A 12,586-nucleotide genomic window follows, 5' to 3' on the forward strand; every position below is an offset into this window, starting at 1 on the left:
TGACTGGTGTGAGGAGAATGCACGCCAAGCACAGGAAGTGAGGAGGCTCTTTCTGAAAACATCAGAAGGCTAATTTGTATACATTTAAAAGGAGTTTCCGAAAGCGTGGTCTATGGATCATTCTGGTTGGAATCACCTCAAGTTTGTTTTCACATAGAGTTTCCTGTACCTTAGCCCAGGTACACCGAATCAGGATACTTAGGGGAACCTGTGTCTCCTAACGCTTTCTGGGTGATTCTCAGGCATGCTAAAGTGTGATAACCACCTGCCTATTTTGAATGTATTCTGTGTAACAAGTGGCCAAGAAGTGAGCTGAGCAAATCTCAGAGAAGCATGGTTGATCCATCCTGTGCAATCTTCACTTGATATTGATGGGCTGTCTAAAAGTCATGGGCAGTGGTTCTCCGAAAAGGATTTCTTTACCATGATGGCTTATGCAGCTCTGTGTTCTTTCTAATGTTTGCTGTTGATGTTCAAGGCCACACTTTCCCAGCCTGGAGCTGAGCAATTCTAAAGCAAATTTAATCAATTTAGAGAACTGATTGACTGATAGAGATCAATAGAACTTTTCCCCTCACTAGTACTTTCCTCCATGAACTCTACGTAATTGTTTTTTAGTCAATGCTTTATTCTTTCCATGCTGACACAACATGGAGGGACCAAACAGCAAACTGGAAGACGGAGTATTTTCTTTTGAACTTTCCTAAATAAATGAAGCTACTCCAGCCTTGAGGAACTTAGATACGATGGCACAGGTATCTATATATCAATATCTTTAATATATTCCACAGAGGGGAAAATTGCAATATAAAAATTGCAATTCAATAATTATAGGCATTAGTATATTTATAAATTATATATAATTTAATTGATTTTGTTGGATTAAATTAATTTGTCAATTAACTTGATTTCATTAAACTGAAATATATAAATTCAATATATAAATATATATTATATATAAATAACATGCAAATGTATTTAAATATATATTTGGGTATATATAAATTCAACATAATAGTATGTATGTACACATACAAACACACTATCTCTTTTATTGGCTTTCTTTCAATACTCTTGAAACTGATTTTTTTTTTCTGTGTTGAGCTACACAAAAGAGGGTCAAATATTAGCTTTTCTTGTCTTCCAGGCTGATCCTCAGTTTGGATCCAGTTTTTGATGGAAAAGGGGAACAGGAGCAATAGAGACTATTATGCCATTATGTGAGTAATTAACACTCAACGTGGGGCTGGAACTCATGACCTTGAGATCAAAAGTCGCATGCTCTACCAGCTAAGCCAGTCAGGCACCCCTGAAGAGATTCTTGGGGGAAATGCCACACTCAAGTACTTTGTCCTCTGGCCTCTTGTACGTTTATCACAGCACATGTGACCTTCTAGTTATCTGTATTCATGGCTGTGTTTTAACCTCCATTATAAAATCTCCGCCAGCACCATGTCTTGCTCATTCTCTAACAGTTACGTTGAGGGCATAGAGTAGGCACTCAATAAAGGTTAACTTAGAAAATGGTTTACAAAAACAACACCCCTTTTTAAATAAAGCTCCTGGTATGCTTTGTCTATACAAGATGTTTCCAACTTTCTTCCCGTCCCTTCTGAGAAAGTTACAAAACAGAATCAAGTTTTGACATGCTTTCTTATAGAAAATTCTAGAAAAGAGACAAGGTAAGATGAAATTAATGGAAACTAAAATAGACACTGGAAGTCAGCATGCTTGATATTTGTTTCCTTCTTTCTCACTTGACATTCCAATTATGTCTAAATCATATTGGGATACAGACTACTGAGATCAATTACTTCCTTTCAGCAGATCTTATAGAGAAAAATGATAGGGCTGTGACATCCTTCAGCCTTAGATGGAAATCTCTCAAGCAGAAGAAAACATTAGTAACCACTGCATGGAGTGATATGCCCTAGGGAATATAGACTGCACCTGGATTTCTAAAATGGCTAGTTTTCTGGTGACTTCCTCCTGACTTTGGTCACTTTGATGTATATTTGGAGAGAAGCAAACTTTCGTTACATCCATGCTAGGACACAGTGATATAATTTGAAGCCATGCAATGGATTTTTCCTTTCTCATCTCTACTTTGTGTTCCATTTATGCCTTTACCTCAGCTAATCAGAAAATAAAGGGATCTTTATTAAGTCCCCTTTAAACAGGAAAATCAGATTTTTTTTCCTTGAAATATATTATCTATTCTCTTCCTCAAGAACAAGCCATTAGTGGCTCAGTGTTTCTCCATGATATCTAATACAAATTCCAGACAAATACGAATGTGAACAGTCTATTGGCGTCTGCCCCTTGGTGCCGTCCCCAGAGTTATCAACAGTCTATGTAAGAGCTTTAAGGCTTTCTGTTACCACAAGCTCTACTTCTTGTCCCTGGCTCTCTGAAAATGGTAAGTCCACATAATTATTTGTGGGAAGAAGACACCAAAATAAATGTAAGACTTAGTAATAAAATCCAGATAAATGAGGAGCATCACCTTAGAGTACACATTCGTTCGGGATGCCTTTTTCACGCTGACATCTTTCATCTGTGTGGCATTTTCTCAATGGCTGATAAATGAGGAGCTACACCATATTTCTCTGCAACCTGAGACTTAGTTACTTTCCAAGCAAACTAATCTCTGACTTTAACTGCAGGCAGCTACTACCTGAAAGGTGTTCTGACTGTAAGCAAAGTTGGTCAGCTTGCTTCCTCAACACAGCAAAATGTGGAATCTTCCTATTTGAAAACTTAGGTAAGTGAATCTAATGCCACTTGGGTAGCATCAATCTGTTTGTTGGCAGTGTTTAGTCAGTTGTGATTCAGAAAAGAAAAATTTGATAATATTTTTATGGAATGAAATTAGTCCAGGAAAGTGAGTTGTGACTCATTTTAAAACTATGACAGATGAGAAATAGGATGATCTAGTTCGACATTAAGGGAAAAAGAGAGTTTGGCCATTTCTTTCTGGTAGCACCTGCTGCAGGGCAGAGAGGGAGAAGAAGGCAAATGAATTCAATTGCAGTTGCCCTCCTAGTGTATCCAAACCCATTTACTTTGGGATGGATACGCTCTGTCTTCCTTTACCTCAAGTAATCTCATCGACACAAGTTAGTTTTGCCAATTCCAATTTGCTTCCTAAGTGATGACCTTTCAAATTCATATTCTTAGAAGTTGGTTAACAATAGGGAATTTAAGGGCAAAATACCAAGTTCATAAAAGTTAAAATACAAGGTGTGTAAATTTCATTCACTCCTTTAAGATTATAAAGTGAAAAGCTTTATAGCTAAATATACACATTTACAGTCCTTGGACCTGTGTGATTTAACAACCTATAAATGAGTTTAAAAATGCTTACATCATATTTAAATCACCAAAGGGGCACCTGGATGGCACAGTCAGTTAAGTGTCTGACTCTTTGTCTGGGCTCAGGTCATGATCTCACAGTTTGTGAGTTTGAGCCCCACATCTACATTGATGGTGCAGAGCCTGCTTGGGATTCTATCTCTCCTTTTTCTTTTTCTTTTTAGCATAAAGCAAACACACTACTGCAAAATAATGTTTTTTGGAAATGTTTTTTTAAATTTTTTCTAACATTTATTCTTTTTTGAGAGACAGAGAGAAACAGAGTGCAAGTGGGAGTGGGGCAGAGAGAGAGGGAGACACAGAGTCCAAAGCGGGCTCCAGGCTCCCAGCTGTCAGCACAGAGCCTGACGTGGGGCTTGAACTCATGAACCATGAGATGATGACTGAGCTAAAGTTGGATGCTTAACCGACTGAGCCACTCAGGAGCCCTTGGAAATGTTCTTTTTAAATTGGTTGCGTATGTGTGGCCAGACTACTTTTTATCAAGCTAAATAAACATGATTCTGGCAGTTATTCAGATGACACAGACAAACATCTGAATTCATTTGATCATGATAAATTTATAATTGCTTTCCTGGAGCAAGAGCACACATTTATTATAACACCATATAAAATAAATAAATATAGATCTATATATTTGGATTGGCAAATACAAAGCTTCTCTTGAAGCTTCTATTTTCTTAATAAGTGTTTCTAAACGGTTCTTAAAATTTTTTAAGTTTTAATCTTAATAATTCCCAAGGTATGAAATCATATCTTAATTCTTTATCTCCACGCGGGTTATGTGCATGACTTCATACTCTTTGATAATCAACCATGGTTTACATGTTTGCATAGATCCCATATAGATTATGCTTTTGCATATTTTGGTCATAAAATAATCAGAACTAAAACTCAACTTTGGTTTTAAAACTAAAATTTCCAATTAAAGTTAAAAAGGCATGGTATTTCTGCCTCCTAATTTGGATCTAGGTCAGGGGGAAGAAAAGAATCCCCGTGTTGTAGGGTTGGTCGGCTTGGACCAACAAGTAGGTTTACATGTAGGAATGCATTGATTTTATCTTTGGGGATACATGCAATAATACAAAAAATTAAGAAATTCTAATGTAAAGGGGAAGCTGAAGGGAACTTAAGTTACTTAAGAGACAGTGCCGTTGAGGTAATATATAAGAAACAACCAAGGCACAGGCCACAAAAATCCATTTCAGTGTACTTTTTAAAAGAGCAGAAAGAATCCTGACCTGGGATCGTGGGCTATGCGACCTTAGGAAACCACGTAATTGCTCTGTGTATCTGTCCCCTAGGTTAAAAAATACAGAGTTCCACTCCCCCAGCTCTAAAATGTGTAACATTTCCCCTACATATAAAACAGAATCAGGAAGAGCAACTTATCAAAAATTGTAACGTTTTCACACTATACAACCCATGACAATGGCAAAAAGTAGGCCCTGGGTCCAGACCTTCATTGTGTACAGACTTTAAAAACCTGAAATGTTAGGATGAACAGCTCACTCTTCCATGAATTTTCTGAAAGGGAAATGTGCCTTCTGAATGCAAACTGGCATTTACTTTGTGGAAATACAATAAAATAATTGCAAGAATTAGGAAGAAAAAAAGTTAGTGAAGCTAAAAACTGTATAAAGTCTTTAGTTCTCTCTGAAAAAGAAACACGTTGCTATATTTAAATCGATGAGAACGATGGCTACATTTTTAATAAAAGCAAAGCACAGTTGAGGATCCTGAATTCTGGTTGGTAACAGACCTGGAGGTGTTCAGGCAAATGTTCTTTTTAGTTTCTTAGCTATAAAATGGACCAATATTTACAACGAAAGGAGAAGACAGAATTTAAATTTGCCAGGAAGCAAACTCCAACTTCATGCTCATGAATATTGTTTTCTTTTTCTTTTTCACATCAGAAGCTTTAAGGCACCCCCAAATCACTGTCAGTGTTTGCAACATTAGTGGGAAGCCTGTAACTCTCCTATGTGTGTCTCCTTTCTTTCCCATATTTAGGCTCACACACTTATCAGGGAAGGGGGCTGGGTTAACGCTCATCTGGAGCACTGCTGGGCCTCGGGCAAAGACAAGGAAAGGAATGGGAGAGAAAACACACTACTGGGCTGCCAGGAGGAGCCTGTTGTAAGGAAGGCTACATGGCAGACAGGTGGAGAAGGGAGTGTCCTGAGCCTGAGCAGCCAAGCTCGCCACTTACTACTAATCATTACATGCTTATCTACTTACTAGACTTACTATGAGCTCTTTGATGCAGGAAGAGTTGTTATTCTTTTTTCCCATCTCTGTGTGTGGCACCCAGTAAACACTCGATGTATGTTTGTAAAAGGGATGAACAAAAGACCCCATCTCCTTTGGGGCTCCTTTCGCCCACCAGTTTCATGTGTTAGGAGAACTGTTTCGGTTAGCAAGTTCCTTATTTAAAAATTCAATGATTTAGGGGCGCCTGGCTGGGTCTGTCAGAGGGGTATGTGATCCTTAATCTCGGGGTCATGGGTTTGAGCCCCACGTTGGGTATAGAGATTACTTAAATAAATAAAAACTTTAAAAATTTGAATGAAATAAAAATTCAGTGATGCCCCCCTGAGTTTTCCTCCTTAAACCCCTTTATACCTTGGGGCGAGTCACTTTAATCTAATAATACCCAAGACTGCTTGGATGTCACCATTCCCTGGGTGGGACCTCAGATTGACAGGGAAGGCTGTGGAGGGAAGTCTTCCTTGTGGTGAGGGGTGGGGTTTGTGGACTGTTGAGAGTAGCATTAGGGGGTAGACAGACCAAGGAAAGTTCGCGGTGGCGGGGAGTCCAGGAGGGGCTTAATGAGGAACAGAGTGTTTACAGACTCTGCTTTCTGAGCCAATCTACAGGGATCTGACAGCACAGGCCACCGAAAGTTTTCATTAAGGTGTCGCCTTTGTGAACACACAGCAGTCTGGTGAAGCTGGTGTTCGGAGGCTGAGCCTGGAGGCTGCACATCCCAGCTTTTCCCAAGGTACTAACCCGACCTATATGGTCCAGGTTAGCTGTGCCGTGTGTGTGAAAACCCAGTTCCTGTTTCTCCTTAGTGAGAGGGGCAAAAGAGAGAAGAAATCAATAGAAGAGAAAGGCTACCGAGTCCTATGACCCTTCCTTTCCCTTTGTCCTCTTTATTGGGCTAGTCCAGTGTAGATTTCATGGAATGTCTCAGTTCCCAGGACATTTAGAATACGTTCCCCTGCTCTTCCCCACCACCTTTCCAAACCAAACATCTTAATCGACTAATACCATCTTTCCAAGTTTGGAACATAGGCTTCATACTCATTACCTACCCGCCTTCTTCTGAATATTTATGCCCAAAGGCCAGGATGTCAGATGCCCGTCCACTCCCATCGCAGACAACAACTGGCACGGGAGGGGTGTCTCGAAGGTACTCCAAGACAATGGAGATCACATTGGGTCCTCCTTCCACAATGAGTGCCACCACCGGAACGCCTTGACCGATTCCTGCATTAAAAAAGGAAAAGAAAAGGAAAAAAAGAGAAAAGAACACAAAGCCAGCAAACCAAAGAAACAAAAAGAGAAACAAAAAGCACAAACTAAAATTACTGAGCCTGGGGGAGATAACAGATGAAGGGATAAAATACGTAGCAAAATTTTACAGACTCCTGTAGCAGAAGCTTCCCACCAGGGGGTCTATTTGGCTTTGCCCTCTCCCCAGAGCTCCTGGGATGTTGGGGTCAGTGAAGGCACCGATTGCCATACGTTCATAGGAGGGGGTGCATAGGGCGAGGAGGGAGAGAAAGGAATCGGTTAGTAGATGAAACACTGAGCCAGCAACCAGAAGATTGGAAGTGAAACGTGACCTTAAGCAAGTCTCATATGTACCCAGTTGTTCAGTTTCCTACCTGAAAAATGGGAATTTAAAACAGGCCAGGGGCGCCTGGGTGGCGCAGTCGGTTAAGCGTCCGACTTCAGCCAGGTCACGATCTCGCGGTCTGGGAGTTCGAGCCCCGCGTCAGGCTCTGGGCTGATGGCTCAGAGCCTGGAGCCTGTTTCTGATTCTGTGTCTCCCTCTCTCTCTGCCCCTACCCCGTTCATGCTCTGTCTCTCTCTGTCCCAAAAATAAATAAACGTTGAAAAAAAAAAAATTTAAAACAGGCCAGATCCCTGAAGTCATCAGAGGCACTGAGAAAATGCCTGAATGGTTCTCTTTATTGAAGACTCAACAAATCAAAATCAGCTGGAGGCACATTTTCACTTGTTGAGTTAACTACTAGCTACATTAGGGGTCTATCTATGTCTGACCATAAATGATAAGCTTGATTATTGATTCTTAATAGAGTAACAGTCACAATAAAGTACCCAGGAGACATATCATCTGCCATCTGCTACTGCTTTGTCCTTAGCCACCGAGCAAGGTGCCAGGCTCATGATGGGTCGCCTGGAAACATTTGTTGAATTCAGTTGAATTCAGGGGGGGGGTGTGCGGGGACGTGTCACAGACTTTTTCTAAAGTATTTAAGCTATTATCGGTGAGCTATAAGATGTAAAAAGTGCCCTAACATCAGCACTCACATATGGTTCAACTTGACATTTTAAAGAGAAGTATTAAAAATGAATGTCCATGAGAGACATGATGAAAAAGATTTGAAGTTCATTTTCAAGAGTTCTCTCAAGTGCCATCATTGTTCATTGAATAACTTCTTTTGCTCATTTTGGTATCACACTATATTTTCTCACTTTACCTTCCCAGAATAGTTAAGGAATTGAGCAGTACCATAAAAATGAGATGGTTTTGTACAGAGCAGTTATCTTAAAAAAGAAATAATCAAGATTCTGTGCCACTTCTGTAAATATGAACTAAAAAAAGCCTTCAATCATCTCCATTTCCCCCCTTCTCCTGCCTGCTATGTTTTTTTTTTTCTTTTATCAAGAAACTGCTGCCCTGTGAGAAATAATAGTTTGAGGTTTGGTTCCTTGCTCCATTAATAAGAGACTGTATTTGACTTGTGTGACCTATTATACTTCTAAAGTGTATCAGTGTCCTGGGGCCTTCTCTTTTCTAAGTCAGTGTTTTTCATGGTTTGATTTTCATCTTAAAGGAAATGTCCAAAATGTCAGTTACACAAAGATGGGTGCCATTTTTATATCAACATTTAAAAACTGTAAGAAAATGACAATTGTTGTCCCCGAATTTCTTTTTGTGCTCCAGAGGGTATGAGGAGGGAGGGATAACCCATGGTCCCATCTGATTCTTCTGTGGATGGAGAACTTTTGAGAATTACTCCTTCAAATCCAAGGAGAGGGAAGCAAAAGATTATGCTTTTGACCAAAAGGCCCTTAACGATTGAGACAAAAGGGCACTTAAAAACTTTAAAACTATTTACGTGTCTGTAGAGGAGACATCTTCCTCACTGCTGATGAGGAGGATTAAGTAACTTCCTACTGAAAGGCACTTTGAAGATTAAGGGCTAACTTGAAATGTTAATACAGCACACTTCTTTTGGAGGAGAACTTGCTGACATAAGAAATATCCACCCCCATATGGGTTTGTATGTTTTTTAAAGTTTATTTCTTTATTTTCAGAGCGTGGAGGGGAGGGGCAGAGAGGGAAGGAGAAAGAGAATCCCAAGGAGGCTCAGTGCTGTCAGTGTAAAGCCCAATGTGGGGCTCAGACTCACAAATGGTGAGATGATGAGCTGAGCCGGAATCAAGAGTCAGATGCTTAACTGGCTGAGCCACCCAGGCGCCCCGGGTTTTTATTTTAATGCCTTAAAAAAGAGTCTCTTTTCCAATGTTTAAAATTATTTTATGAGGTATTTGCCAAAGTACTATGCTATTTAATTTTTCCCTTTGCCTTGGTTTAGCACATGCTACCACATTGCTTCATGTCAAGGAACAATTATATGCCATACCTGCTGTTTTTTATACCTAATGATATGTTTAGACTCATTCTAGGATCTTCCAAGAGAAGCCTTTGCCAAGTTCTGATCTTGAGCACTGGTTCTGTCAGTGGGATTTTTACTTCAACTCACAGACCAGCTGTGATCCACTTAAAGTTCTCATGGAGAAAGAAGTCCTAGAATGGGCCTTCTAGAATGTTTCAGTTATCTAGAATCTACCAGACAATAGGCGAGATGGCTGGAAACCTCTCTTCCCTTTGAGAGGATATGTAGGTGCAAAGGATCAATTTACATAGGATACATTGAGAGCAATAAACAGTCAAATGATCTCATAACAACATATTTCTCAATGTACCAAAGTGTTGTAACCCCTAGAAAGACAGAAACATTTTAGATGATTAAATTTCCTAATTTCAGAATGAAGCTGTTACCAATTCAAATATGAAAACAAATATATAAATTTTTATTACTATTATTATTATATTATAATCCAGTGCTAAAAATTGGATAAAGTATCAAAGTATCATTTCCCTTTGCATAAATACTGAATATATCTGGCCTCCACATTCTCACCTATTTCCTACAGTGATAATACATGGAGATTTATTCTATAGACAATAAAAGCCCTTATAGCCTAATACAAAAGCACTTCTGAATATCTTAGTTATGAAAGGTAGAGAATCAGGCTATACCTAAAAATACCATGCTTTGTGTAAATTTAGCCTGCCAGTATATGGTAACATTGTCTTTCTGTCAGGACACACACACACACACACGTGTGCATGCGCGCACACACACACACACACACACACACACACACACACATTGCCTTTGTTTCAAAGAAAAGAAAATGGTATCAAATAATCAGTAATGAACTAACGAAGTGGTTCTTAGCCTATTTTTTTGGAGATAAGGATCTTTGAACATTTTGGACACAGGATATTAAAAATACTTAAGAGAAAGTCATAAATGTAAAAATTAGAATTTGTAGTATATGACTCCATTAGTAAAGAAAAGGCTTTTTAAAATACCATGAATACCATTTTCTATTAATGACATAAAGAAAACATTTTTCTTTATGGAATCCACTGCATGTTCAGCTGAATTTACATGGCACATTTCTATTTTCTTTATGCCCATTACAAAATTAGTATAAATTCCTTTGAAGATAATCACAAATCTATACCTTGCTCAGCAAACCTACTAGCCATTCACACACACAGACACACAAAATAGCTGTTTAGATCTATAGTTTTAAAAAATATAACCTCTATTATTCAGGAAGCTTTTCATTTTATTGAGAGCCCTCAGAGACTTGTGTGTGTGTGAATATTTTTCCTGTGCTTTTGGGGAAAAATAGGTTAATTCGTTAGTCGATTGCAATAATTTTACATGTTTCACCATAACCAAAGACTTTCAGCAGTTCTCAGAGATTTCCATTAGAATTTAATTTTAGACCAATGTGGAGATGCTTAAGCAGGAAGAGGCTTTGCCACACTCTTTAGCTTTTGCAGTGTTGGAACTGGAGGCCTAGCCTTCAAAAATGTGGGCTTGGATAATGGATTTAACAGCTACATTCTACAATGTTCCAGGCTGACCTACGGCTTTCAAATTACAGACCCCACCCCAATTAATTGTTCTTTGCAGAAGATATTCTCTTGGACTTGTGTCACATTTTGTTCTGACTGCTATGTACCTTAGCTTGGGTTCCCAATAAGGCAGAAAGTGTCAAAATTGGCTTAACCAAAGACTGGGTTGGGCGTTGGGAGGAAGGAAGGTGGCAGGAATAGAAGAATGTCTTCAAACTCCAAAAGCATCCTTTTTCTTTCTCCCTCTCTTCTCTCCCTCTCTGCTGACATGCGATAATAATCTGTGATCAGTTCAGGCACTTGTAAAAACATTCAGTCTGTTGTACGTGAAATGCCTGGATAATGTGAGAATTCTGATCAAAGTAAATTAACACTTTGGTTTCATGTCACATCACCGTATATGATCTAAAATCCCTATGGTCCTAAGGAATAATTTGCTATTGGACAATGGTTCATATTTATATGGAGATGGAGTATAGAAGGTTGATCTTAGGTAGGTTGTAATGACCTAGGCCACAGATCATGTGATCTGTGAAAGGAGGGCTCAAACTTTATGTGAGAAATGACTTCCCAAAGGTTTTAATGCATTCAAGACTGAGACTGTTAATGGTGGGTGGGCATTTCTCTCAACCCCTAACGTTGCGTAGCAATAACATGAACATAACTAATTCACTGGCCTTGTCAGCTGTGGGAGTATGTGATTCTTGATGATTTAGAAGTTTGTGTGGAGAATTCACATGCTTGGAAACTATGCATATAGTAAGACTTTACCAGTATATTTTATGTTTCACAATTTTTAATTTGCATAATTAAAATTTGCTTAAAATTATAAAACATTGAATGTGCCCCCTTCATCCAACTTCCCACTTGAACAGCCTGGTCTTTGGTTCAGTGGCTGACTCTACCAACAGAACATTGGCCATTATCTCCTGTATTTGGACTACATAATGAGGTCATAAAAACTCAGCAACTTCCTAAGGTCTTGCACTTTTCCAAACAGAACCTTGCACAGACTTCGGGGACATTAGCAATTAATATAGTGATGGGAAGAGAAGCAGTAAGCTATTTTCCTCATTTTAATGGACACTAATTTGCTACCTACTTGAGAAATAATGGCTGAAGTTTGCATAATACTGCATAATACCACAACTTTCAACAGATACTTTCAGATTGAGATTCTTCATGTTGTCGATTTAGTGCATCTTTTCTATGGCCTGAGAAATTGGAGATAGATTTGTGAAAAGTATGTAAATCTGGTAATCACTTGTGTTCAAGTGACAACACTTAAAACTATTCTTGTTTGTTAAGTTTAATTAGGAAGACTCATAACACATGAATATTCAGGTACAATGATAGGATATTATTATCCAGAAAGAGAATATTTTTATATGCTGTATTTTATAAAAGGAAAAATGATTGGAAATCTTTAAGCTACCAAGGAACAGAGCAAGACCAAGAAAATATCTAGGGGCTGACAAGAAAAGAGTACGTTTCATTTTAAGTAGAATATCTTTGCAGTTCTTCTATGGAGGAAGATGTTTTGGATATTGCCTTCATGTTTTAGAGGTAGAATATGCTATCTATTCCAGACAACAGAACTATAACTGGAGTGAGTCTGGCCTTACTTGGAAATGGGTAATGAACCCAATTATCTTTTAGCGAATCCTAGTGAGGTAACCAATTGGTGAATGCCAAACCCATTGCAAATCAATCCTGTGTGTCATTATT

General features: G+C 38.8%; 1 protein-coding gene across 11 annotated transcripts in view; it reads right to left on the minus strand.

Annotated features, from left to right (window-relative positions):
- Nucleotides 1–12,586, minus strand: part of TRPM3 (transient receptor potential cation channel subfamily M member 3) — an 805,281-nt gene that overhangs the window by 181,319 nt on the left and 611,376 nt on the right. For 10 of the 11 annotated variants that reach the window (XM_043565212.1, XM_043565210.1, XM_043565217.1 and 7 more), the window contains one exon: nt 6,696–6,870. In XM_043565212.1, the coding sequence (XP_043421147.1) occupies nt 6,696–6,870 (175 nt within the window). Of the gene's footprint in view, nt 1–6,691; nt 6,871–12,586 lie in introns of those variants that run through there. The other variant, XM_043565221.1, reaches the window with a different exon arrangement.

The sequence above is a fragment of the Prionailurus bengalensis genome, chromosome D4, assembly GCF_016509475.1.
Source record: "Prionailurus bengalensis isolate Pbe53 chromosome D4, Fcat_Pben_1.1_paternal_pri, whole genome shotgun sequence".
Classification (NCBI taxonomy): Eukaryota; Metazoa; Chordata; class Mammalia; order Carnivora; family Felidae; genus Prionailurus; species Prionailurus bengalensis.